Source organism: Oreochromis aureus, linkage group 13 (genome assembly GCF_013358895.1).
Source record: "Oreochromis aureus strain Israel breed Guangdong linkage group 13, ZZ_aureus, whole genome shotgun sequence".
NCBI classification, from domain to species: domain Eukaryota; kingdom Metazoa; phylum Chordata; class Actinopteri; order Cichliformes; family Cichlidae; genus Oreochromis; species Oreochromis aureus.
Genome location: NC_052954.1, coordinates 21,003,171 through 21,030,062, shown reverse-complemented (window position 1 = coordinate 21,030,062; position 26,892 = coordinate 21,003,171). Strand labels below are relative to the sequence as shown.

The 26,892-nt window shown below is 38.4% G+C and overlaps 1 protein-coding gene across 1 annotated transcript in view; it reads left to right on the top strand.

Moving 5' to 3' along the window:
- LOC116333766 (phosphatidylcholine:ceramide cholinephosphotransferase 1) overlaps window positions 1-26,409 on the top strand; it is a 28,277-nt gene extending 1,868 nt beyond the window's left edge. The window contains exons 2-6 of the mRNA XM_031757024.2: window positions 18,435-19,308; window positions 19,432-19,549; window positions 22,420-22,573; window positions 23,399-23,565; window positions 24,012-26,409. Coding sequence (XP_031612884.1) covers window positions 18,704-19,308; window positions 19,432-19,549; window positions 22,420-22,573; window positions 23,399-23,565; window positions 24,012-24,188 — 1,221 coding nt within the window. The 5' untranslated portion in view covers window positions 18,435-18,703 and the 3' untranslated portion in view covers window positions 24,189-26,409. The remainder of the gene's footprint in view (window positions 1-18,434; window positions 19,309-19,431; window positions 19,550-22,419; window positions 22,574-23,398; window positions 23,566-24,011) is intronic.
- Window positions 26,410-26,892: the final 483 nt, after the last annotated feature.

The following is a 26,892-nucleotide window of genomic DNA, read 5'->3' as shown; positions in this document are numbered from 1 at the left end:
AGGAAGACAAGTGAGACACAAACTCCAAGACAGGGAAAAGCAGATAAAAGGGGGGAAGAAGCCTGCATGTGCACTCACCACAGAGTTTTAGTAAATAAAGCCTTTTGTGAAAGCTACACTGGGCGTGTTAGCAGTGCATACTCATACTGCATACTGGTGTAGTGGTTGTGGATGGATTTGTTTTGTTGTAACAGTGATACCCATATAAGCTAAATATTAGTCATGCACAGAAACCCTAAATAACTGGCTGATTATTTCTCCATTACCTGGGCAGGGCAGACTGAAATAATGCACTCTTGGGCATAAAATTTAACTCTTGAATTATTCCCCATTAATTGAGTTTACATTTATTCCTCATTCATTCATTTGGCAAAAATATACTTGATGTATTTAATGTTAATATTTTTTTTCATATTAATGTAATATGTGGAGTTAGGTTTTGCTGACGTGTTTAAAATTTTACCATTAGTCCACGTCACTTTGTGCCAACCAGCGATTTCTGATATATTTGCAGAGGTGATTGCGGTCTTAGTTAACAATTAACAAAGCTGTGACAGTGTCGGGGGAAAACGAACATTATGGGCATCATAAAAGTGGACCCAGTAGAAAAGCACCTTACTAGAGTGCTTTAGATTGTCAGGTGTGCTTGATAATGTGACCAATGTTATCCTGTTATCCTTACCTTTCTCTCTAGAAATGTAGTAATCTCTAGTAATATGCTTAACCTGTTTGAGGATTTTGTTCACAAATTTTAAAGTTATTTCAAACCAGGGGGTGGTGTGTGTGGCATAGTTTTATTTCATACTGACATAAACTATACAAGTTGTAAACTTGTCAGGTGCCACAGTCCTTCTGTCAGTGCTTTTGAAGTGGGGGTTGAACTGCAACTCTAGGATTAAATGCCTTCTTTCAGAATAAATAATTGTGAAGGGCCAAGGTGGTTAGTTACACAGTGTGCAGTCATGGCTAAAATTTTGTTTCTCATGCACATCGCTGCTTCAGTTTTTATTTAGATTATTTTTGAAACGTTTTCATGATATAGTGAGGTTTAAAGTAAGTTTAAAGAATGTCTAGTGATAAATAAATGATTTCAACAATTTTATGATTTTATGATTTTATGTTGGTGCCACTGGCTAAACATTTGGTCACATGTGTAGTTTTTGAAACAAATGTCTTTTATTTTACCTAAAAATTGAAAACCAATCAAATTGTAATTGGAAATCATAGTTCTGGGCCACAATGTCAACATATAAGGTGAAGTAAGTTATCTAACAGAAGTGACCAAAATTGAGCTAACAAACAAGAGACCGAGGGCAACTTATCGCCTAAGTAAGCACAAAGTGGAAACAAACACTGACACATTATGTAATTATGTAATTACATTATGTAATTACAAAAACAAAAATGAAGGTAACTAAATATGTTAATAACTGTCTATGTTGTGTAGGTACTAGGTCCATAACACTATTAATAACTTATGTTCATGTATAATGGCTTTGACTGGATTACTGTCCAGTACTGTCTAGGATTACTGTCTAGTGATGGCTATTAAGAACCATAAATTCAGACTAGTCTGACAAATGGTCCCTCTTAATATTTATGTAACGCTTACTGATTCTAAGATGGCAAATTTTTTCAAACATCCAAGCACCCTTTAATAATTAAGATCTGGGCATTGCTGTCTGTTTACATCATGTGCCTTCTGGTCACAGGCTGGACTGTTCAAAGTCCTTTTTTTTTTTTTTTTTTTTTTTTTTTTTTTTTTTTAAATTAAACTCTACATATCTCACTGAATTATCTTTTTTGGTGGCTGCTTCTAAGTTCACCACCTTTTTCACTTCTTGTTTCTATAGTTTCTGATATATATGATCCTTATGGTCCAGATTTGTTATCACTGATACACAGATGACATTTAATTATATATCTCTTTTAAACCTCAAGATGTTTCTAAGTTATAGATCTTGCATAGGTGCAAAGACTCTATTAAAAATTCGATGGCTCACAATTTGTTCTGACTCGATCAAGAGAAAACAGAAGTACTTGTTTGTGGCCCTTCTGAGATTTGTGCCTAAGGTAATGGAAACACGAGGTCCCTTTGGCAAAAGTGGCGAAGGGACCTAGAGTTACACTAAGAAACTTGGTTTAACTTTTGACTCAGTTTCAGTTTGGATGTTTGTGTTAAATCTTAGGTTCATGCTTGCTTTTACAACTTAATAAATATTGCCTTTTGTTAATATTTATATAACAACTATTGATTCTAAGATGGTTACCGTTTTCAAATTTCTCCCCAACCTTTAACAATTAAGATTCTGGCATTGCTGTTTGTTTATGTACTGTGCTCTCTAGTCATGACTGACAGGCTAGACTGTTCAAAATCTTGTGCTCACTTTACCCTTCATATCTGTGTGAACGATATTTTTCAGTGGCTGCTCAGCTCAGCTCCTTTTTCACTTGTGCTTATGGTGAGCCACAAGGTTCTTTTTTTGAGCTTTTTTGGTTTCAATTGTATGATCCTTGTTCTGCACATTTTGAGAACTTTTAAGGACATTTCTTATCACAGATATACAGATGGCATTCAGTTAGAAACATCTTTAGGTTAATTGAGGTCTTGTGATCAAGACCTCAGCTAAAAACTCTTTTTTTTTTTTTTTTTTAAGGTTTTCTTTCAGGAAATGTTTTTATTTCCTGAAAGATTATTACGGGGCGATCGTGGCTCAAGAGTTGGGAGTTCACCTTGTAATCGGAAGGTTGCCGGTTCGAGCCCTGGCTTGGACAGTCTTGGTCTTTGTGTCCTTGGGCAAGAGACTTCACCTGTTGCCTACTGGTGGTGGTCAGAGGGCCCGGTGGCGCCAGTGTCCGGCAGCCTCGCCTCTGTCAGTGCGCCCCAGGGTGGCTGTGGCTACAATGTAGCTTGCCATCACCAGTGTGTGAATGTGTGTGTGAATGGGTGGATGACTGAATGTGTAAAGCGCTATACAAATACAGGCCATTTACCATTTTTATTTCTAGCATTTTTGTTGTGATATTAGAGATATTAGTCTTGAAAGCTGCTATATAAATGAAACTTTTCTTACCTACTTACCTAAATTTAACCCTTAAAAGCTGATGGGAGCCCTGTGATCCTATTTGCAGATCTATTTTTAAATCCTGATAGAATTGCAAATAAATAAGTGAGAACATTATTTTTTAGAAATGAAGATTTTGTAGTTTTATTTGCATATCATGCATTCAGTATGCCCCAGTCTGCAGTTTCCTTTCACTAATGGGTTTTCAAAAGTCACGTAAAAGGCACATGCAGCAACAAAAACATTATAATCCAGACACATGCTTTGCCAATCTGATCAGCTGTTCACAGCACATCCTACGTTGGAATAAACTTCATCACACTGTCAGCATGAACTATCACATGGTTTAATGTGGCCATTACCTTTGAAAACCGGATGTGACAGGAAAGTTTATTTTATTTTTTTCTCTCTCTGGGGCCTTTCAATGCTCTACTAGTGGTATTGAAAGTCATGTTTGACTTTGTGGCTTCCTGTATATTTCCTGGGACACTTCGATTACACTATTGGAAATAGTTTATTTTGATGCACATGCTGTTGTTTTTGCAGATTGTGCAGAATAATGTCTATTTTTGCTTTTGCTGCTGTTTATAAAAATGAGTGTATATCAATGTCCATTTATAATTTTGAGGGATACATCTTTGACTTTTTGACAAAAACAAAAAACAAAAGTTTAATTTGGGATATAGCAGTTATTAGTATTGATTCATAGCCATTTGAAATGCTCCAAAGAATGGCACAACAGCATATAAACATGTAAAGATAAGCTCTGGTGGACTTGTTCTATGTTAGGCTAAAAATAGTTAATGAAAAAGCAGCTAAATGCTATATACTGTATATAAAAAGGTAGTTGCACATAAATAAGGCAACAACAGCAAAATCAGAAAACTGATAAAAGGACCATTTGTTTTATTAATAGGTATGGTTCAGCATATTTGGCTGCTTAACCAAAACACCAGCTTCTCTTGACAGCCTCTCGGTCCCAACACTGCTGGGATTAACTAAAATTGCAACTACTTTGACCTTAAGGTCTATCGTTTGCTATCATTATCAAAATAACTCAGAACAAGGTTGGCATTGAGTTTTAGCACTCTTTAAAATCTTCCTAATTAGGGCTTGCTCCCCCGCTGTGCGCTCCCTTTGGGTAGCTATAACTTAGCCTAGTTTAAACTTAGTTCTGGGCAATAGTACCGCTTACACTAAATATATTGTAAATTTTTGTTAATATTCAGTTTCTGTTTTTTATTTCATAGGTTTTATAATTTCTAATTTAATTTGATATGTATTTGATGACTGAAAATAGTTTGCATATTAAGGCACAAATATGCTATCTCATGTGTTAATGCTAATAGCTAATGCACGTGTTAGTTGATTTTACATTTTATTGATCAACTGCTGTTGGTTTAATTGAGCATTTACCGGCCAAGTAAAATGCAGAGAGCTTCAGTACTGTTTCTGCCATAATTAGAAACACATGAAAATTTGCCACCACTCACATGATGCCCCAGTTTCTTGTGTCCTACAACAGCTTTTGGAAATCTAGGCTAGTAGCACGGAAATGTCAGGAAAGAAATTGTGTCAAAATACAAGATGGTATTTTAATAATACTGCAACAAAAGGGCAGTGCATAAGTATGAATATATCAAAGAGCAAAACAGACTTTAAATGTATTTAGCTCAATTTCACTGGAGTTGATGTGTGAGCTTTTAGTTTAAGTTTTTAGTTGATGCAGGGCCATGACAAACACATGTTGGCAAGCATGATGGGTGGGGCTGTTGGTAAGACATTTTAAGCAGATCAAGCTACCACTGAAGGCCTTTTAATCAGCTTATATGTTCCTTGCATACATCTGAGCTGGGTATTTTCCTTTTTGGTTTCTTTCAGGTAGCTCCGATTCCTCTTTGCATCCCATATTAGTTATGGGAGTTAGGACTGCACATCACTAGCTGCTTGCATCTCCTCACATGCAGTCATAGCTTTGTGGTGCTTTGATGGAGCTATTATTTTTTTATTTTTTATTTTTTTATCAAGTGATGAAACAGATTTTGCAAATTATGTAAGAAAACTGTTCCCGTTAAAAATTTAAACAAAGTATTGTCCTCTATAATACCTACATTTTTAGGTACTGTATTGGCATGGGCTGACATGCTGGTCTTCCACTCAGACATCGGCTTGTGTCAGTGTTATGCATGTAAATGCATAGTATAACACTTTTGTATTACATAAAAAATTATAAGAATATTATTGCAGAGCGTATGATATGGTGCAGCCTTATTGTAGATTTTAGCCTATTTTACATGGAAAAATGAACCTAGTAATGTACTTGGGGCAGCTGGTGTAACAGTGACCAAAGGCAGACCAGTACTATGACATATGAAAAACAAATTGTGTAGACACAAAGCATTGCTAGAAAGTCAAGTAAGAGATGATTTCCCATTCAGTTTACGTCAGTCGTATAATGATGAAGCAGACTGCAAAAGATACAGTTTGACCCTACATGGTAATGAGCTTTAAGACTAATCATACCTATGCAATTTTGTCTGGTTCTTGTTGCCCTGGCTTCCACATGACTAAACCTTTAACGTACACTTTTATACCTAATGGATTAAGGAGGTCATATACATAGTTTAAATAAAATAGTACATTAATATAGATGAACAAGTAGCTGTTTTCCCTTCCATTTGACCTTCCTTGCCATGAGGATATCAAAAGGGTGCACTGATTGCCTCGTCACGTAAAGACTGTTGAGGTCGCAGAAATCCAGACAAGGACCCAGAAGACTTGGAGTACAGCATAAGTTAATGATCCTTAAAAGTCCAAAGTCCAGGCTAGTTGAGAATCATCATTGTGTTGTGTTTGGATTTAAAGTGTGCTTTAAATGTTTTACGATTTTTCTAAATGACTTAAGCTATCAATTTTCCAGTTTCAGTCAGAAAACGTTATTGGCAAGTTGGGAATTTTTCTGTCCAAGTCTGCTAGGTCATTGTAGCTGTGAGACTCGTCTTTGTAGTCAGATTGTTGATAAATGCAAATATGTAGTCAATGCTGGGTAATAGACTAATTACTCCCTGTTGACAACAAGTCTTCTCTGTGCTATCCCAGATATAATTTATGAAGTGTCTACACCACACACAGATGAACAGAGCATCTAGCTAATTTGTGTGATGGTCCTCTGGGGCTGTATGGGCCTGTCATCTTTATCCATGACCCATAAAGCCACAGGTGGTTTTCTCATTAGAAGACAGAAACTCTCAGTACATTGGTTGTTGTGACATTCAGCTCCCCCAGAGACTTGTGCAAACACCTATCCTGTTTTTGTGGCCTGTCTCATCATTACCCTTGGCTAAACACCTTTGCACTGTCAGTTAACAGATTGACTTGAGATAACATTGTTTTGTGATAGCAGGATCTTTAAGGTATGAACAGCATATGTTGTAGGTTTCATAACATAAAGTAGTAAAAGAATGATATGGAGTTAATATTTCAACAACTTCAACTGAATTTATTGAAGACTGAATGATTTTTGCCTTTGGGCCCTTTGAATTTTAAATCCAACATGGGAAGGAATAGAAATGGCTCATTTTAATGACAGTATTATTCCATGGGCACTTTGTACAATACCTGAAGTTATGCAGTTATAACCACAGTTCATCTGACTTTTTTCAGGATGATATTCACTTCTTTCCCCTTTTTAAAAACAGAGGGGACATTGTCCACCTTTGCATAGTCTGGTCATGACAGTTAGCAGGTATTACTTGGATTTATTCAGTGAGTTTTCCAATATGAGAAAATTGTCACTGCAAAATTATGCAAAACTTTCCAGTGGCTGTATCTCGTTCTGCATTTCACTGCTTCTTCTGCTTCTGAAGCTGATCGGGTCACTTCCAGAAATGATGCTTGCGATTCTGGTTTTTGCATTAATTACTGGGCGCATTTCAAAGGGGTCATACCACTCTGCAACACTAAATACACAGTCTGTTATTTTAAGAAAGCAACATCAAGCTGTAGATTAAATGAGAAAGTTCAGTGTGTTTATGGGATAGATTAAGTATTATTAAGAAGCAACTGTGCAACAAGGATGTTTACTTTGGTACCGTGTCTATCCTGATATAAAATGCTTAAATGTGTTTAAAAAACAGTTTTTTCCCACAGTAGCATTACTTTTTTCTTAGTTATTAACAGAAATATAGCCTATATTTTTTATTTTATGTCGCCCAAGGAGATTATTCATTCCTGAGTATTCACCACTAAGGAAGTTTTGAAGTATAGTACCAGTGTGAATGATGTTTGCAAATGTTTTTTTTCTTGTGAATCTGACCTTCTCAGTGGCTCTGTTTCTTAGAAATTGGACCATGGTCGAAGGACTTGGCCTAACCAAATTAACTCATTCCAATGAGTAGGGCTCTCTGAACTACCATGTGATTCACAGGAACAAACAGGGTTACATTTTATCAATATAATCTTTCACTGCAGCCAGGTTAGCCCGGTTATGTAAATATTGTCCTTTCATTGTCTCTCTATGGGGGTGTTTGTTTGCCTGCTGTAAAGGGATACAGATGAGAGCGTTTTGTTCATTCGTTGTTAGTGGGCTCCAAAGGTACAAAAAAAATTGTAATTGGATAGAAGTCTTTCAAAATCTCAACAAAGAAAGGGCCAACACCCTTAGATCACAGAACAGGAAGAAGATAAACGATTCATTCCTTTTTAAAAGCAGTTGTGTGGGAATATCATATTTGTTTACATTGACATAAAATGTTTTTGTATTTACATTTACACAAAATGGTAATTGTATCACATGCAGACATGTAGGTTAAAGGCAACACGAGCTTTTCACATGTGAGATTTATTGGTGCAAAGTAGCGAACTGATCTGCTGGCAGTTTTTCCTCATACCCTTAATAAATCAGTCTTCGTTCTGAGCTGTGAATATCAGAAAGTGTCCACATTTCACCACTTACGCTGGTGCACAAGTGACACGGAGGGTGTAAAAAAAAAAAAAAACAGCCTTTAGTTGGCGGAAGTTCACATAGACCTCTTGAAAGTCAACCAACACCTTTCAAAGGTGTTAGGCTTTCCCTTGTTCACTTTTCTCTACAGTGCTGCATATGCTGTAGCTCAGAAAGTTTATAGAGAATAGAAATTATTACTGTGATGTGGCTGTGTGAATCTATGTCAGGTTAATGCGATTCAAATAGTTAAATCTCACTTTGGCAAGAGTTTTAAAAAAAAGTTAAAATCTGGAGTTGGTGCAACTCTTTGTTTTATTACATGCCTGCAGCAGCAGGCAACATCCATGAGTGTCTCCTATCCAAGAGTGTTGCTTGTATGCAAGCATGTGACAAAAGAGTAACTTTATTATTTCTAAATTGTGCTTGGTATGGAGATTGGATTGATCACTGCTTAACAACAAAAGTAACTGTGTACTTTTCTTAAGACAAGTCATGTGGCATGCAAAGTCTATAAGCTACAGTTAAATAATTGTCTGATCGAATTATTAGACATTTACTAATGTGTGTATGGATGTAGCTGACATAGTTAGAAAACTCTAATGCTGTATTTTATTTTAATTTACTTTAAATCTTGTGCATAGAATATAATTCGGACCTTTTTTACTGTGGCTTCTCTTCCATTGCAATAGCTTAGCTATTCTCAATGAGAAATGGCTAAATATGTAGCTTAAAAAAAGATTGTGTAGTTTATGTTAGGGGGCAACTAACAGTTTTCTGTTAGTAGTGGTAGTTAATCTACCATAGTTTAAAAGTAAAGAGCCAAATTGAATAACCCTGGGCGCTGTGCAAGGCTCGCAAAATTTCAAAATCTCTGGTAGCCCTTCGGGCAGGCACTCTTCAGTTTTTGGTAGCCCAAAATAAATTTAAGTAGCCGAATAAAAAGAGAGCAATTTTTTAATGTTTTGTTTCCTTTACAATATTATACATTAAAGTATAATATTGAAACGGAAACAAAAATTAATCAGAAAGTTGTTAAAATACAAATCACAACAACTGTATAAAAATCACAGTCATCAACTCAAATACTTGGTTCTAATTGAACAGAAATTTCTATGAACTTGCAAGAACTGTGTAGAACATGAATCAGTCTCTGTCAGATCCTGAATCTGAAATTTCCACTGAAGTCAAGGGTAAGGGGTAAGTGGAACCAAGATCGAGGCCATTTGCTTTTTGAAGTTTGCAAAGACTGCTAAATTGTGGCAATGGTAGTTCACTCTTTGCAACATAGTATGCTTTTGAAAGATTTTTCAGGACTTCTTCTTGTGCTTGGTTTATTTTTAGTATGTTTTTTTGCAATTGCTGTTTGTTCTGGGAAAGATATTGCAGACTGGGCAATAATGCATTTCTTGCATTTCTCATGGGTTCTGATGGGGTCTTTCTTAAAATTACTGGTCCCAGTTACAAAGGGGCTTGTCGACTCAAATGAAATGAAACTCACAACACACCTGGCAGAACATGATGTTATTTAGCTCGTCATATTCCAGCCACAGAAATTCTTTTGTCCATGAAACCAAAAAAGCTGAGCTTTCTTCTTGCCTCATAGTCTGATTTGTCATAACTTTTCCATTTTGTGGTAGGCTTTTCATTGGCTGCCCCTTCTTCACCCTGACCTGTCTTCTTTGGCTCAGCAGAACTAAAATACCAGCGTAAATCCTGCTGCTTTTACACACGTACTTACATAACGGTCAGCGATTCTCTGCGCAATCAACCTCTCACATGTTTAAGCTTGCTGTGGGAGATTTCACTTGTCACGTTTGAATAGTAAGCTAATGAGTGATAAGACGATGTCAGAGGAATTGGTGCGCAATTAATCGTCACTCACCAATCAGTGCTGCCGCTCTCTACACACCATTCGCGCGATCGCAAAGTGAAAGTGAAAGCAAAAAACAAGCACAAATTCAAACGCGATTTCAATATGTCACGTATTGACAGTGGATTCATCGATGCCAATGACATAATTACTCAGCTACATTTTCGAAAGAATGCAAAAGCATTGACATATATTTTCCCTTCCTATGATAGCCCGACGGGCAGGGCTGAGGTAGATTTTGGTAGCCCGACTGGAAAAATCGCTAGCCCCAGGACGTCGGGCTAGCGATTTTGCGAGCCCTGCTGTGAATAAGAGACACTTGTGCATCAAAAGCTGAAATCCATTAATTTTTTTCCCCTCCACATAATTTGAGGTGAAACACAGAGAGTGGTTACTTTAATGTTAGTGTATCTATAATAAAAAAACAGAACTGCAATTTCACCACCTTTGTTTCTGCATCAGAAACGAAGCCCAAATAATTTTAATGACACTAATATTAGTTGCCCTTTTAAGGGAAAGTGATGTGCTTGGCTAGCTTCAAATAATTGCACAGGTTTTGTAGGTGCAAGAGTTGTTTCCAAAATAGCTGCGCAGCTGATGATCTTTTTATATGCTTCCATGCTTGTGGTTGATGGTTTGTATTATAACAAACCGTGTCCCAAAAGACAAATAATAAATGATCGGGTTAGTTTACTTTTCAGTTTATATGAAGCAAAATTAGATATTTGTAATTTTTTTTCTGTTGCATTTAGTGTTTTACTCATTTTTAACATATCCAGTTAACGTAATCTTTACTAGTGGACCGTGATTGAATTTTTTTTTTTAATTTCGATTTTTTTTTAAATTACAAATAATACAACTAATATAATAATCACATACAAATAATAATCACAGATTCCTCTGCTCATTAACAAATAGCAAATTTTTCACTAATATTCATCATAAATATCTTGTTTTTCATAAATTTATTCGGTTGTAGTTGACGAGCAAGAGGTAAAATCAAAGTAAAGAGGTAGAATTTGGATATTTCTTTCATAGAAAATAACTCATGATAATTAATTGACTAATTGCCCTTTGCCTCTTGCTACATTTTTCTTCTAGTCATACCATGAGCTCCATTTGTTGCTTGTTGCTGCTAGTTACCTTGGCCCCTTGAATTGTTTTACATGGTTTGGAGACATTCCCCTCTTCTTGTCATTGGTTAACTGGCCCAAAAAAAGGAAAAAAATTTAAATGCTCTACAATAAACATACCTACATGTTCCAGCGTGAGTGATCCACAGATAAACCAGCACTGGTAAGTCTGGTTTACTTGTCTCTGTGCACATTTGTTTTGTGACAACATCTGTAGTGTACATCTGTATTCACAGCCCAAATATGCAAGTCTGTACTTCTAATTTCACAAAGGTGATTAATCATGCCGGGAAGTTTCAGCTCTCACAAGAGGCAGCTGTTTATTTTGGAAAGGTTAAAAAAACCCCTCCAAAACAAATAAATGTGCATCAAAATTGATAAAGTCAGATAAAATATAAACGCAATGTGTTTGTGTCCATTCATGCAAACATGGAGAGTTGAAAGAAGGAAGAAGTGGAAACAAAGAGTCGGAAAGTGGTGCCAGATTAGAAAAAACTATTTCCCTGCTATCTGATCCTGATGTGCCTGTGCTGGTGAAAGGGTAGAGTAAATTTTGCAACACATAAGAAAGAGTAATTAAGCGCATCACACAGCTGACAATTTTAAGCTCAAATTCATTTCAAGCATTTAAAAAAGCGCATAAGTAGTGTTGGCCCAACAGAAAATCATCAGTGTGTTCAACCTGCCAAGTACAGGAACGCATGTCGAGCAGAACAACTGTGTTTTTAGAAAAGCGTTTTTTGAATTATTAATCTGAATCCACTCTTCGATAGTCGCTGTTGTAAATGAGTCACTTGGTCCCACTTTTGGCTCACTAAGAGGGCTATGGATGGTGTGTTTATGTTTGCGTCTGCTTGATATATTGTTGCTCATGGGTGGTACTGTACTTGTGCTAAAGCCCCCATCCTTGCACCTTTTCCTCCCCTCAGCCTCAGCAAACTTTTGCAGGGCAAAGATTTAAAGCACAGTGGTAGTAATGTTTTAATATGACTGCAGTCTCACTTGATCACTTTTTCCTGTGAGAGGAGCCCTTTTGGCAGCCTTGTTAGAATAATTCTATTTTTTGTGTGCAACAGAGCTGCTGAGGAAGTGGTGACTTGATCTGCTTCGCTAAAAATGCTTCTTGAGGTCTTCCCTTTTTCACAATGATAGTAGCTTCCTTTGTTCTTTATTTCTTTCAGTCACACCATGTGCTATATTTGTAGCTGTTAAACAACAATTAATTATTAATTTTGTAGTTGAAAAGCATGCTCACGTGCTTTTGGCCAGCAAGCCTTAGCTTTACGTGTAATGCTGAATTCCAAGTACTAGGCTCATTTGGTTTTAATGGCTGTGTCCCACTTTGGAAAATACCTGGTAGATAGTCGCTTCAGTTATTTACTGGCAGGATTAGAATGGCTTGTATCAAATATAGAAAAAAGCTATGTTTATTCACCATTTTAATACCTGATAAGCCACGCCAGATGGGGAATAGAAAAACGGACTACATTACTCCTCAGCTGAAAATTGGACTACTTTCAGACAGTCTCTTCTGAAAAGGCATCATAGTGTTTCACAGTGTGTCACAATAAGTGACAGTGATAGTTGGCAGAAGAATGGAAGAAGAAGAGCTACAGTGAGAAGTTTAAACCACTGTCTTCTTTTTCATCTCTGCACAGCTGGCCATCTTGTGAAATGCATGCGGAAATCATCAGTTGTGTTGGTGTGGGTTACTGGAGTGATTCAGCCATGCATCAAGGACTTTTAATGAATCAACTGGGTAGCTGCCTATCAAAAACCAGTAATGGGTGAATAATCATTTGAAGAATGCATACTTAATATTAAAATGAGAGTTGCAAACTTGTCACAGCTCATGTGAGTACTGTTTATATTGCTTAAGAAGTTAAATTTGGACAATTAAGCAAGAAAACATCAGTTGTAAAAAACCTCTTAAAATACAGAGTAAAAACATCTCGTCTCTGTCTACACAGTTGATTATCCACAGTTTATCTGTTAAGACATCTGCTTGCTTGATTTGTCACTTCATAGTGACAAATCAGACATGCTTTATGCTATCAGAGGATCCTAAGGCTACGTCCACACTAATGCGTTTTCGTTCGAAAACGCATCTTTTTCTCTCTGTTTTGGCCTCCCGTCCACACTGAGACAGTGTTTTCCTCATGGAAAAACGCAGCGTTTTGAAAACGCACTTGAAAATGCATACATTTCAAAACGGAGCTGTCCCGACGCAGTGTTGACACTAGAGCTGGGCGATATAAGATTTTTTCATATCACGATATGTTTTTCATTTCAGGCGATAACGATATATATCACGATATAAGCCAAATAACTATATTTGTAAGATTTAAATGTGCCGTTGCTCACAAGTAAAATGTGAAATAATCAGCAGCTTGTTTTGATTTAAATATTTATTTCCCATAATAAGTTCAACAGGGTAGATGTACTTAAGGAACATGAGACTTCAATTTCAGATAAATAAAGGCAAATATTGCAAACTACACAAAAGGCAGCCGCTAAAGCGTTTAAGTTTCAAAACAGAAAAAACAAAACAGACCACTAAATTGTCAATTCCACTTAGAAACAAAATTTCAATTCTAAAAATAAATCTTAGTTTGTTTTACAGAAGAACAGACAAAATTGACTAACTTTTGTCAATATCAAATAAACTGAGAACTAAAAGGAAATTCTCAATCTCTCCTTGTTGTATAGCTTAGCTTTTCAAACAGTTTTAACAGTTACTTTAGTCCAGAGGTTCCCAAAGTGTGGAGAGCCATTGCAGGGGGGGCGCGGTATGAAAAAAAAAGAAAGAAAAGAAAGCTTGGACACTGCTAGCATAATGGACAGGTTTTTGATGGGGCTCCCACACAAACGCAAAGCAGGAGATGAAGCATCGCCAAATATGTTTCCAAACCAACTTCCTTCCAAGCCAAAGACTAGAAAATATGGTGAAGCATATCTTCCCTTTGGCTTCACCTGCACAAGTGCCAAGGTAGGTCTCCCCTGCAAAATTAGTTTCCCTGCGTCGGGAGCACGCGCTGGGCTCTCCAAATCACGGACAAACAGTATCCACATTCTTGATCTTTAGTTCACAAACACTTCTTGTAATGACTAACTACTCCTGACATTTTGGACATGTTAGCTCTTTATGCAGTAAAGTTACAGCGGGATACAAATAATATCAGGCTGATCCTGCCGTAATTTGTTCCCCCGGTTCAAATGATGGACTAGCAGTATCCCACAGCTGTTTTAGTTTTTGAAACCATTTTGCACAGAGAGGCATTTTTTGAAAAATGTATTGATAGCAATGTTGAAAATTATTACACAGGAAAAAAAAAAAAACAACTACACGTAAAATAATTACACCATGACGCCTCTGCCTTTCTAAATGGAAAGACAGTAACTGCGTGTGTATTTGTAAGCGTGTAAAACCTGAAGATAACCCCATTCTGCAATTCGTCTCATGTAAACAATAACGTGGCGCACAGTGTGACGTGAAAAGAGGCACATACTTTTGTCGTTGCGTGACGAACTCTGTAATCCTCATCCACACATAAACGCAAAAAAAGGAGTTTTAAATAATCTCCGTTTTTGGTGAATCGCAACACCGTTTACGTGTGGACGAAAGACCCAAACGCATAGAAACAGCTGTGTTTTCAAAAATACCCGTGTAGGTGTGGACGCAGCATAAAAGAGTTAGTAGTTTATTTTATTACTACCTGTAATTTATTGCCGTTTACTTGTATTTGCTTAATTATTTACTAAATGTTTGAGGTGTGAAATAAACCGCAATGGAGCAAAAATATGGGTGTGTGTGTTTTGGAGGATGTGTTTGTGCGGTGGGGGGGCGCGAACATTTTTCTTGTAAAACATAGGGGGGCCTGGCAAAAAAAGTTTGGGAACCACTGCTTTAGTCTTACAAAAGCCGAATGAATTAATTAGCGCTTTCAGTCAGAGATTGAGCATGCACCGCTTTATTGTATTTCAGACTTGCTTTCGGCACAATTTACAGTGCGGCGCTACTCTGTTTTTGTCAGACTTGAAATAGCGAAATACCTTCACACCACGGAACTTCTATGGCCTTTCCGTTCGACAATCTCTCCGGCATTGGAACCATCATCTGTTTTTCTTCGTAACCTTCGCTCACGCTCTCGGTTGATTTTTCTCTAGTCGGCACACTCATTTCCTCCATTACCTGGGCAGCCCAGCTGGCTGCTTCCCAAACAAATACACATGTGCGCCTTGGCACTTGTGCTGTACGTAACAAGTCACATGACGTGACGCTGCGGCTGTGATTGGTTCGGCTCTGCGCTACTTAATTTGGATTGGCTGTTCTTTTTTTTTCTTTTAAGAGGACGAGAGATGAGGCCTATCGCAATAGTTTAATTTTTCTATCGAGAAAAATTTATTTCGCAATACATATCGTTATCGTTCTATTGCCCAGCTCTAGTTGACACTTGAAAACGCAGACTTTCTAAAACGATGACGCATTTTAGTCATGTGATGCAGTCATGTGACCAATTAAACAAAGATAGCGGAGGGCATTATACAGCAGTTGTTTTGATTGCTCTCAATTTTGACAGCCCTAAAAAAGATTATTATCAGTTTGTACATGTTCCAGATAGCTTTTCTTCAAATTCTTTAACTCTCACTCGCACACATGCTCAGGACTGGAACGTAAGCGTTTTGGGCCGTTTCAATGTGGATGTGCAACTCTGTGAAAACGACTGAAAGCGTTAGTGTGGACGCGGAGCGTTTTCAGACGAAAATGCCGTTTTCAAATCTATCCGGGCTAGTGTGGACATAGCCTTAAGTTCCCATAGGGTCATATAACCGTTACAGCTAATGAAAAAGTACCACAATAACTAAACACAAATATTGTTGACAATGTTATGTTTCAAATTCAAACATAACATTTGTCCATGTAAATACACTCACTGGCCACTTCATTAGGTCCACCTTGCCAGTAACAGGTTGGACCCTCTTTTGGTTTAAGAACTGCTTTAATTCTTTGTGACATAGATCCACAATTGTTGGGAGCATCCATGATGCAAATCTCTTTCCACCACATCCCAGTTTCTCTACTGGATTGAGATCTGGTGCCATTTGGGTACGGTAAACCCATTGCCATGTTCACAAAACCAGTTTGACATTATTTGAACTTTGTGACATGGCACATTATGGTGCTGGGAGCAACCATCAGAAGATGTGGTCGTAATGGGATGGACATGATCAGCAGCAATACTCAGGAAGGCTGTGGCATTTACACATGCTCAAAGTGTGATAAGAAAATTCTGCCATTCCCACACAATTAGTAGCAGCCCAGACTGATGATAGAAGGCCGGACGGGTCTATGTTTTTATGTTGTGTATAACAAATTCTGACCTTACCATCCAAATGTCACAGCGGAAATCAAGACTCATCAGAGAACTGCTGCTCAGTGGGTGATTTCTCCATTTTAGACTGTAAAGATGGCTGTGTGGGTTTCTGAAATACTCAGACCAGCCTGTCTGGCACCAGGAGCCACGCCCTGTTACAAGTCATCTAAATCATCTTTCGTTCTCATTCTGATACTTTGAACCTTAGATTGTCTTAACAATGTCTACATGCCTGAATGCATGATGCTACTGCCATGTGACTGGCTGATTAGATATTTGCTTTATGGGGTAGATAAACTGGTGTACCTAATATTGTGGCATGTGAGTGTACAGGTTACTGTGTTAGTTTGAGAATTAGTTTGTTGTTTCCCTCTGCATGTGTGAGATTATTTGTGAGTAAGCTGATTCATAGACCGAAGGTCGTTCGCACCCAGCTGACTCAGTGACAGCTAATCTCTGATCTGTCTCGCTTGTGAACTGTTAACACATTGTTGTAAATGCTGCTCTGCTTTGCTGCCAGCATGCTATGTTTTCGTACGCAGCTGGGACGTCACGTAGCTGGTCCATGGGGTACCATCGGCATTGTCTTTTTTTAATTTATTTATTTATTTATTTTTACACTTCTTTTTTTTAGTTGTGTTTTGTATGTTGCGTTGGATTTGTTAAATGATTGGGTCAAATTATTTCCCAGACATCAGCGGGAATAAATCAGATGCCAGGTGTTGCTGCTGCTGTTGTAGACAACCCAGCTTACAGCCTGTTTATTTGGCCTTGTTTTGCTGGCCTAAATAACCAGGCCTCTGAGCAGATTCGAGGTGAGATGAGGTACTGATGTGCCGTTTGTTGTCCTGCCAAACGGTCAGTCTGCCAGTGTATTTAGCTGCTGCTGGCCTAGGGTGAGCTGGCTGTGCTAGGGCATGACTGCTGGCTGACTGCCCTCCTGACAGGGGTGGGGCTGACTTAGTGCTCAGCTCTGACCTTCATTCTGATTTATGAGTTCCTCTTCTCAGCCTGGTTCCCTCCCATCCTCCCGTTTTGTTGACCCATCAATGTGGTAGAGCAGAATTTGTCTCCAGATGTACATTGCTCTCCCAGAATCACAAGCAGGGCCTCCCTGTGTCGGCCGCCTACATCGCGGCGTATAAACAAACTAATGAAATGCAGCAGATGCGTGAGTTCATCTTCTAGTTGGTGCTAAGATTTTGCTGTTACTGTGCACACTACAAAAAGAAAACTTAAGTTGAAGGTAAAAGGCATGATTTACTGGCAGAATGTTATTTTCTCAGAGTATATGAGCTTTTGTGGTATTTTTTTTTGTTTTGATTGATAAGGTTGTGAAGCAACCTGAATTACTTGGTCAGCTAGCTTGACAGTCTACTCCATCAAACTGTAGAAATTAGGATTTATCTGTGTTTGGCCCCGTCTCCTCTGCTTATTCCATGAGCGATGACACCCTGCCTCACACTGTAGATGTTTTGTTTTTTTTCTCCTTCCATCTATCCATCACTTTCTCTTTCTTTACATTTACCTCAGATCTGTGAGCCTCTGTCTAATAGTGATTTTTGAACCAGAAACCCCTTTTTGTGTTGCAGCTCAAAAGTGCCACTCCATGACATGTATTGTGTGTATTTTTACACCCTCTGAGCAGATAAGAGTCATAATGTGCTCATGTTTGTATGGAAGGTGTCCCATCAACATTGATATGAATCTCATGTTTTTTGCTGTTATTAAAGCTTCAGAGAGCTGTGAGTTATTAATTCAATTTTTCCAGTCTGAAATAAATCTTCAGTGGTTTGATCTGCTGTTTGCAACATGCAACATGCTGCTCTATTAAATGGAATGCGCACACAGGCTTGCAGGTCTGGCCAGGCATCCGGTACAGACCACACCCAGTAGCTGTCGAAGCCGGATGCCTGCATGTAAATTGACTTAGTGCCGTTCACTAGCATTGTGAATCACGTTTTAACTTCTCTTGGGGTGGAGTATGTGGAAATGGATATGAATGTCATCACTGCAGTCTGATTCACAGCATTTTATTTTTCACAGGGGTGAAGTGTACGGAAAAAGCTTGTGAGGAGAAGGAAGCTGCTGTGACTCACATCTGTTCATCTGTTGGTCCTAGCCCTAAGAGATCTTGCTTCCTTCTTTTTCTTCATCACAGTAAGAGGAGGCTTGGGCTCCCTCTAGGTGCGAAACTCACCATGTGCCAAAACTGGAGAGGATGTACCACTATCCCTTAAACAGCCAAACCTCTTTTAGCCCTTACCCTTTAGTCTGGGGACCATCCTAATCCTCCACATTGCCCACTGGCCAAAATGAGGAAGGTGGTGGCATGGACAGCAGAGGATATTTCCCAGTGGTTGAGCAAAGAGGGAATGCCGGAGTACATAGATGCCCTCCAGCAGATGAATGGCCCTGCTTTACTCAGGCTCACAGAAGCAGATTTCCAAAAGCCTCCTCTCTCACTGGTGTCGTCTGATTGTGGGCAGCAGCTGTTGGAGCGACTGGAGACACTAAAGCTAGAGACACACATGGAGGCTCATAAAAACGGCCACGCAAATGGGCATGTTGGTGGAATATCCAACGGAACTAGTAAGTCCCACAGAAATGGCACACTGAAGGAATTCCAGGACATGATTCAAATTCCCATCCCTACAATGGAGGCTACACGCTCCCCATTCCCTGCTGAGTGGGGGAAGACGGGCATAGCATTCCTCTATGCGGTGGTGTGCTTCGTCACCACCACTATTGTCATCTCAGTTGTCCACGAGAGAGTCCCGCCAAAGGAGCACACTCCACCACTGCCCGATAAGTTCTTCGACTGGTTTGATAGGATAGAGTGGGCCTTCTCCATCTGTGAGATAAACGGCATGCTTCTGGTGGCGCTCTGGCTCATACAGTGGATACTCCTCAAGCACAGGTACAGTCACCGTCTCAGTTAGTTGTAAACTTTTGGCTTGTCAAAGCTAAAATTTTATTTAAATGGAAATATATTATTCTTTTTATTTACTTTCTTTGTCTCCCTCTTCCTTTTTTTCTCCAGGTCAATAATAGGCAGGCGGTTCTTTTTCATTGTGGGCACACTCTACATGTACCGGTGTATTACAATGTACATCACTACTCTGCCTGTTCCTGGGATGCATTTTAAATGTGCTCCAAAGGTATGATATGTAAATTTTTGAGCGTGAATGGTTTGTTTCTTAACTGATTTGGGAACAAATGTTGTCCCCACTGATCAATCATTGTATGTGTCCATCTATTTTTGCCAGAGGAGTCAAGTAGTTGCTCAACTTTCTTTGGGTTCCTATTTTGCAAATGCTATTGAAGCATTTTCATATCCCATTGCCAGAAGCCTTTATATCAGGGATGAGAAACAAAAGGCCCAAGTGCCAGAACTGGCCCACTGGTCAGTTTTTTGACCAGTGGGCCAGGGGATTTTCACTTACCTGGCCCACTTGAGATCAAAGTTGGCTGTATTGGGCCCATGATGTAAAATGAGTTTGACATCCCTAAATCCAGGCTTCTTGTTGGGTTACTATCTTCTTTAGCTTAAAATATTATTTTAGCATCATGCTACTAAAGTTTAGGTCATGTAGCCTACACTGCTCATATTGACATGTTTGGGGGAAATGTGAGGGTCAAGATTATAGTTACTGAAAACAAATAAAATAAAGGTAACCCATACAAATCACAGGTAGAGCTGGGCGATAGAACGATAACGATATGTATTGCGAAATAACTTTTTCTCGATAGAAAAATTTAACTATTGCGATAGGCCTCATCTCTCTTGTCCTCTTAAAAAAAAAAAAAAAGAACAGCCAATCAAACTTAAGTAGCGCAGAGCCGAACCAATCACAGCCGCAGCGTCACGTCACGTGACTTGTTACGTACAGCACAAGTGCCAAGGCGCACAATGTGTATTTGTTTGGGAAGCAGCCAGCCGGGCTGCCCAGGTAATGGAGGAAATGAGTGCGCCGACTAGAGAAAAATCAACCGAGAGCGTGAGCGAAGGTTACCGAAGAAAAAACAGATGATGGTTCCAATGCCGGAGAGCTTGTCGAACGGAAAGGCCATAGAAGTTCCGTAGTGTGAAGGTATTTCGGCTATTTCAAGTCTGACAAAAAACAGAGTAGCGCGCACTGTAAATTGTGCCGAAAGCAAGTCTGGAAATACAATAAAGCGGTGCATGCTCAATCTCTGACTGAAAGCGCTAATTCGTCATTCGGCTTTTGTCAGACTAAAGTAACTGTTAAAACTGTTTGAAAAGCTAAGCTAGCTAAGGAGAGATTGAGAATTTCCTTTTAGTTCTCAGTTTATTTGATATTGACAAAAGTTAGTCAATTTTGTCTGTTCTTCTGTAAAACAAACTAAGATTTATTTTTAGAATTGAAATTTTGTTTCTAAGTGGAATTGACAATTTAGTGGTCTGTTTTGTTTGTTCTATTTTGAAACTTAAACGCTTTAGCGGCTGCCCTTTGTGTAGTTTGCAATATTTGCCTTTATTTATCTGAAACTGAAGTCTCATGTTCCTTAAGTACATCTACCCTGTTGAACTTATTATGGGAAATAAATATTTAAATCAAAACAAGCTGCTGATTATTTCACATTTTACTTGTGAGCAACGGCACATTGAAATCTTACAAATATAGTTATTTGGCTTATATCGTGATATATATCGTTATCGCCTGAAATGAAAAACATATCGTGATATGAAAAAATCTTATATCGCCCAGCTCTAATCACAGGCTATAGCATTGAAGCCACACAGCTTTTCTGCCCCCATAGTGTCGTACACCCTTGCTTTTTGCTGTTGTGTAAAAATACTAAACCATTTCCTGTGGTATTGCAGCAAAGCCTGAAGGATTTGGTCTTCAAATAACAAAGCTCTGTTTGTTATTTGACTCTGTATGTTAAAAGAGAGTATAAAATCCACATAATGTTGTGGATATTAACAGGTACTACAGCATTACAGTTCTTTTTTTCATGGTTAAAACCTCTCAAAGGGCTTTATCATTTATTGTTACTTTAAAGTAATGACTTGTTTTCTGTTCGACTTCATCAGTCTCTCATATCAATGTGGAAATACTTTGTCTCACTCGTCTTTACGAAAGGCTCGCCACAACATTTCTATTAGGTTGATGTCTGGACTTTAGATGCTGCAATGACCCAAGTAGATTCTTTTAACTTTCAGCCTTTCTGTTATAGATTTGCTGCTGTGCTTGGGTTCATTGACCTAATTTAGGTCAAGCTGTCAGACAGATGTCTTCACACCTGACTTTAGAACACTTAAACAAACAGAGGAGTTCATGGTCAGCTCAATGACTGCAAGGTGTGCAGTTCCTGTGGCTGCAAAACAAGTCTAAATCATCACCTCTACACCACTCTGCTTGACAGTTGGTGTAAAGTGTTTGTCTTGACATGCTGTGTTTGGTTTTTGCCAAACATCTCCACTGTGGTCTTATTTCTGAAGTCCTGTGGTTTGTTCAGATGCATGTCTTTAGAGAAAAGAGGCTTTCTCCTAAAAAAACAAACAAACAAACAAAAAAAAAACACACCTGAATGCACCAGACCAGCACCTGCATAAATCTCTGCTTTTATAGAAATTGTCACTTGCTGATGATTTATTAATCAGATGTAGTTGATTAGCAGGACCTGGCTGCTACTAGCCTTCATAATTCCTGTGGAAGCAGTATGGGTGTACTTACAGTTTCATGGACCTGCATAGGTTCCTGTGAAAACTTCTCTTTCACACTGTACATTTTGCTTCCAATACAGTTGTTTTTGTGAAAGTATGTTTGCAGAGGCTTTCACTTGTACCAGGTATTTTGCAATTGTGTTATCTTCAGTATGTCATTGGTTTACCTGTATCTAAATAATATAATTGTCATCAGATAATGGAATTTGTGAATTCAAAAGGAAAACTGGAAAGCAATGAAAAAGTTTACATTTTACTTTTTATAATTCATTTGCCCACACTGCTGATACTGTCGTACTTTAGAATTGATTTAATGAATGACCGTGTTTCTTTCAGCTTCTCGGGAACTGGGAGGCACAGATGAGGAGAGTAATGAAAATGATTGCCGGTGGGGGGCTATCCATCACAGGTTCTCACACTATGTGTGGAGATTACCTGTATAGTGGCCACACCGTCATGCTGACACTAACGTACCTCTTCATCAAAGAGTGTAAGTTTAACTTTGTCTATGCTGCAGTTTAAGTAAGAATATATTGTAATATTTTACTTCTAGGGTCAGTTCCCTTTCTCAAAGTCAAGCTTTCTTTTTAAAACTGATGATTTTGACAGTCCCATAAATCATTTAAAAAATGTGTTTGGGGATTTAGTTTCCGATTTTCTCTGCTACTAAAATTAGCATTAAGATGGACTTAGATTATATATTTTCGATTTACCAACTAGTCTTTCGGTTTTAGTGCCTTTGGCATCACATTGATATTTCACACTCGAGTAGATACTGTGACACAACTGCACAAGCAAATGTCGACCCTGTGTAAAAGTGAAGAGGAAGTGTTTCAGTCTCTTCATTTTTTTTTATTTTTTTTTTTTGTCATCTTAGTGTCAGTTTTAGTTGTTGCTTGATTACATAACAACAGTTTCTGTTGCTCACCAGGCGTTTCCGTTATCTAACCATTTCCCCCCCATTCCCCTCCACCCACACCCACTTTGTTTACGGCTAACCCAGAATGCAGATGAAATGCTGTAGCTTTTTTAACTGCTTTATCATATTGTGGCAATGTTTTTGATTAAATCCTGGTGTTCGAAAGGTCTTTATTTGAGTGTGTCACATGGCACTGCAGTGCTGATTGATACAGTGGTGACATCTAGTGGTGAAAAGAAGAAAAGCTTTAAGTAGTGCTGTAGGGTCACACTGACACGTCAGTACCAGCTGATACAGAGTTGGGAGTTGGAATTCGAGTAGAAAACCATTTTTTGGTGATTAGTTTGTTCTTTCTGATATATTGAACTTTTTTTTCCCCCCCTCTCTTTTTGGTAGATTCTCCAAAGCGATTCTGGTGGTATCACTGGCTTTGCTGGACTCTGAGTGCGGTGGGAATATTCTGCATCCTTCTTGCCCATGACCACTACACTGTGGATGTGGTTGTGGCCTACTTTATCACTACACGTCTCTTCTGGTGGTACCATACTATGGCCAACCAACAGGTGAGTGTACCATTTATGTTTGTCTGCTAAAATTTTATTTTTTTATTTTTTGGAAAAAGATAATGTCAGCAAAGTAAAGATGCCTAATCTTGCTATAAAACACAAAATTAGCAAATTCCTCTTTCGCAGTAAAGAGTTGAGCAACCAAACATACCAAAGGCCCCTCTAGGTTCTTATCTATATCAGATATTATAATGTGGTCATGTTGCCTAGCAACCACATACCAGTGGGCTAAAATCATGTGTAGCATAGACTTGTACTAGAATTCAAATGTGGTTTGTTTAGCAGTGAACAAAGCTGAGCCTAATGTTACCTGTAACTCACATACTCTATACAACTTAGGTTGTATAGAGTATGTGAGTTACAGGTAACATTAAAAGGTCTTAACCTGCCACAACAGTAATTGTGGCTCAGTTGTGATCTCTCTTTTTTTTGTTGTGTTTCAGTCGCTGAAAGAGACATCACAGAGTAACCCATTCTCACGGGTGTGGTGGTATAGACTGTTCCAGTACTTTGAAGAGAACGTGAACGGCCCGGTCCCCCGGAACTACCAGCTGCCATTGTCGTGGCGAGCGTTGCAGTGGAACCACAGCGTGAAGTACAGCAGACTGGACATCCAGTGACCCCTACCATGTAAAAGCAGGCGAGGACTGTGACTTCCATAAGTGCTGTTTTTAACCAAGGAAGATGGCACTGTCCGATGTAGCGCTGTCCTTTCACCTCTAGTAACACTCTTGTCCAAATGGGTAGCACTGTGACCCACCTAGTGTTTTCTTTTTCTTCTCTTCTTTCTTTTCTGATAGTATTTGTTGACACAGAGCACTAATTTATTTGTTTTTGTTTCCATTTCAAAGGTAACATACATTTCTGCTTTTATAGTAAGTCTATAAAGCCTTTAAACACTTGTTTTAAAAACTCAACTTGTTTGTCAAAAGGACACGCAAGTTTTCTTTCCCTGTCAGCACAAAAGAATAGTCGATGTTGTCATGTTCTTAGATTTTTAGTGCAAATGGGTCAATCAGAGGTTTATGTAAGAACCAAAATGCCATAAGTATTTTTTTCCCTTTTTTTTTTTATAGCAACTTAATTTTTGTAAACTATCCTTGCTAAAATGAGTCAAAGGTGCAAAAATAATTTTTCTAAACATTTCAGACTTTATTTTTCAAAAACAAATGATGTCCAGAGAAGATTTTTAGATTTTTATCTTTTTCAAGATGGATAACTGAGAGCATAAGAATCCAGTGTGGTATAATATGTTTCCAGTGCCTTCTTTTGCTTGATTGTAAACCAGTTCAAGTACTATATGTAATGTGTCTGTCTGCTGCGGTACCTTCCTTGTACCGTGGCGTGGTCAGTCTCGTTCCCATGAATGTATAAAACAACTACGCCAGCCTTACCAGAAGATTGGTCTTCCCAAAATTTAGTGCAGAGAGGGACGTATCTAGTTTGATTGTCAGTGCTCTTTGATGTCAGTTTGTGCTTTGCTGGTTAACGCTGTTCTACCAGAAACAATGACTGTTAATTGTATTTTGTTCATGTCTAAAGCGTTTCCTTTTCACCACGGTTTAACCGCCACCGGCTATGTTCAAAGCCCAACCACTGATGCTCAGTTGCCTACTACCACCGTATCTGCTAGTTTTACTTCGCAACAGTATCTGGAAAAATCACTCCCTAATTGGACGTTGCATATGAAATGTCTCTGAGGTGCTGAGTTAAGTTATTCTGGGCCTGGACACGTCTTATGCATCAATGCAGAATCTCTTCCTCAGGAGATAATGAGCCCCTCTCTTGTTTCCCACACGGAGTTCTAGTTTGAAATCAGAATTAACCTCATTAGAGTATTGTCGCGTAACCTTTTTGCTGATGAAACGTAGAGGGAAATGTTCAGTGTGACACTTGTGTCGAGCTGAGGAAATGTCAACAAAACAGAAACTTGAATCAAAGTTTCTGACCATGTTTGGAATGAATCTACCGACTTTGTACATGTGCTAAATCAGGCTGCTATCCAACAGTTTGAGGAGAGTAAGTGCAACACCCAAACAATCTTCTTTCTAGAATTTACAAGCAATGAGACTTGTTTGCGGTTTGTGGGGAACAAACTGAACCATGATGCACAGAGCTGGTGACATTTTTGGCCATAAGTGTGCAAGAATTAATTTCTATGAATGTGAAAATGCGTCCATATTGATTTTTTGTTGTTGTTTTTTTTCCTTTGTGTAACTGTGACTGAACTGTAGAGTATTACACAAAAGTTCATAGATAGGGAATCATTAATCTTGCTATATGAAACTGTAAATTCAAATTAAGCTCAGTAGCCCTGCACTAATTTTTTTGCAATATCAGACAAGCCCAAATAGAGTGATTATATTCTTTAAACTGTCAAATGAAGGAGGTAAGAACGTACCATTATTTTCAAAGCGATCTCATGAACCTAGTAGCGTTTAATCCCAATAAGAGAGTCTTGATGTTTGAGACAGATTACAGCACTAGCTTCACCTCCTTCTCGTAGCATTGTCCAATCATTTCACTTTTACAAACAATCATCAGCTCAGTTTCAAAGAGCACAGCAGCTCCTTGCATATGGCCATATTCTTGATTTGGGGTTAGGCTTCGTCAAGACACAGTTCTCTTTGAGGGCTTGGATAAGAATAAAGGTTGGGTTTAATGTTTGTCAGTTAGTTTGCCAATCAAGTTATTTCTTTTTGTTGTTGTCTCGTCCCTCTTTAAATGTCACGCTCACACTTTTTTTTTCTTTTTGTTTGAGTCTTCATACCAGATATTTGTAAGATATTATAAAGGAATCTACTTGGGATGTTTTTGAATAAAACATTTTACTATAATGTATTTGACTTGTTTGTACCTTTCTTTAAAATTGACTTTTTTCCCCCTATCTTTCTGTGAAATTGTTGTACCTGAACATGACGTCATGGCAGACCTCACTAACATCCAGCAGATGGACACATTGAGCTGGATAACTAAGAGCAGTGTAAGGAGGGCTGGCTTCTGTCAGAAGATGGTTTCGCTTCCAGTATACAGCTAATTTGTGCAATACTCTACTGATAAAGTTGCAAGAGGGGCTTAAAATTCTTTCGACATATACTTTCGGCATTTCTTAATAGATTATCTGAGCCAACATTATGGCGTAAACAGGGGAATAGAAACCTGAATATTACAGCTTTTTTTTTTTTTTTCATTGTAGGTCTTCTTTTTTTTTTTTTTTTTTTTTTTTTTTTTTTTTTTAACCTTTCAGACAAGTCTCATGTTTGACGCTTTAGTCGTTCTGTAACCCCTCCTCTCATCCATACAGCTGTTTATTATCAGCCAATC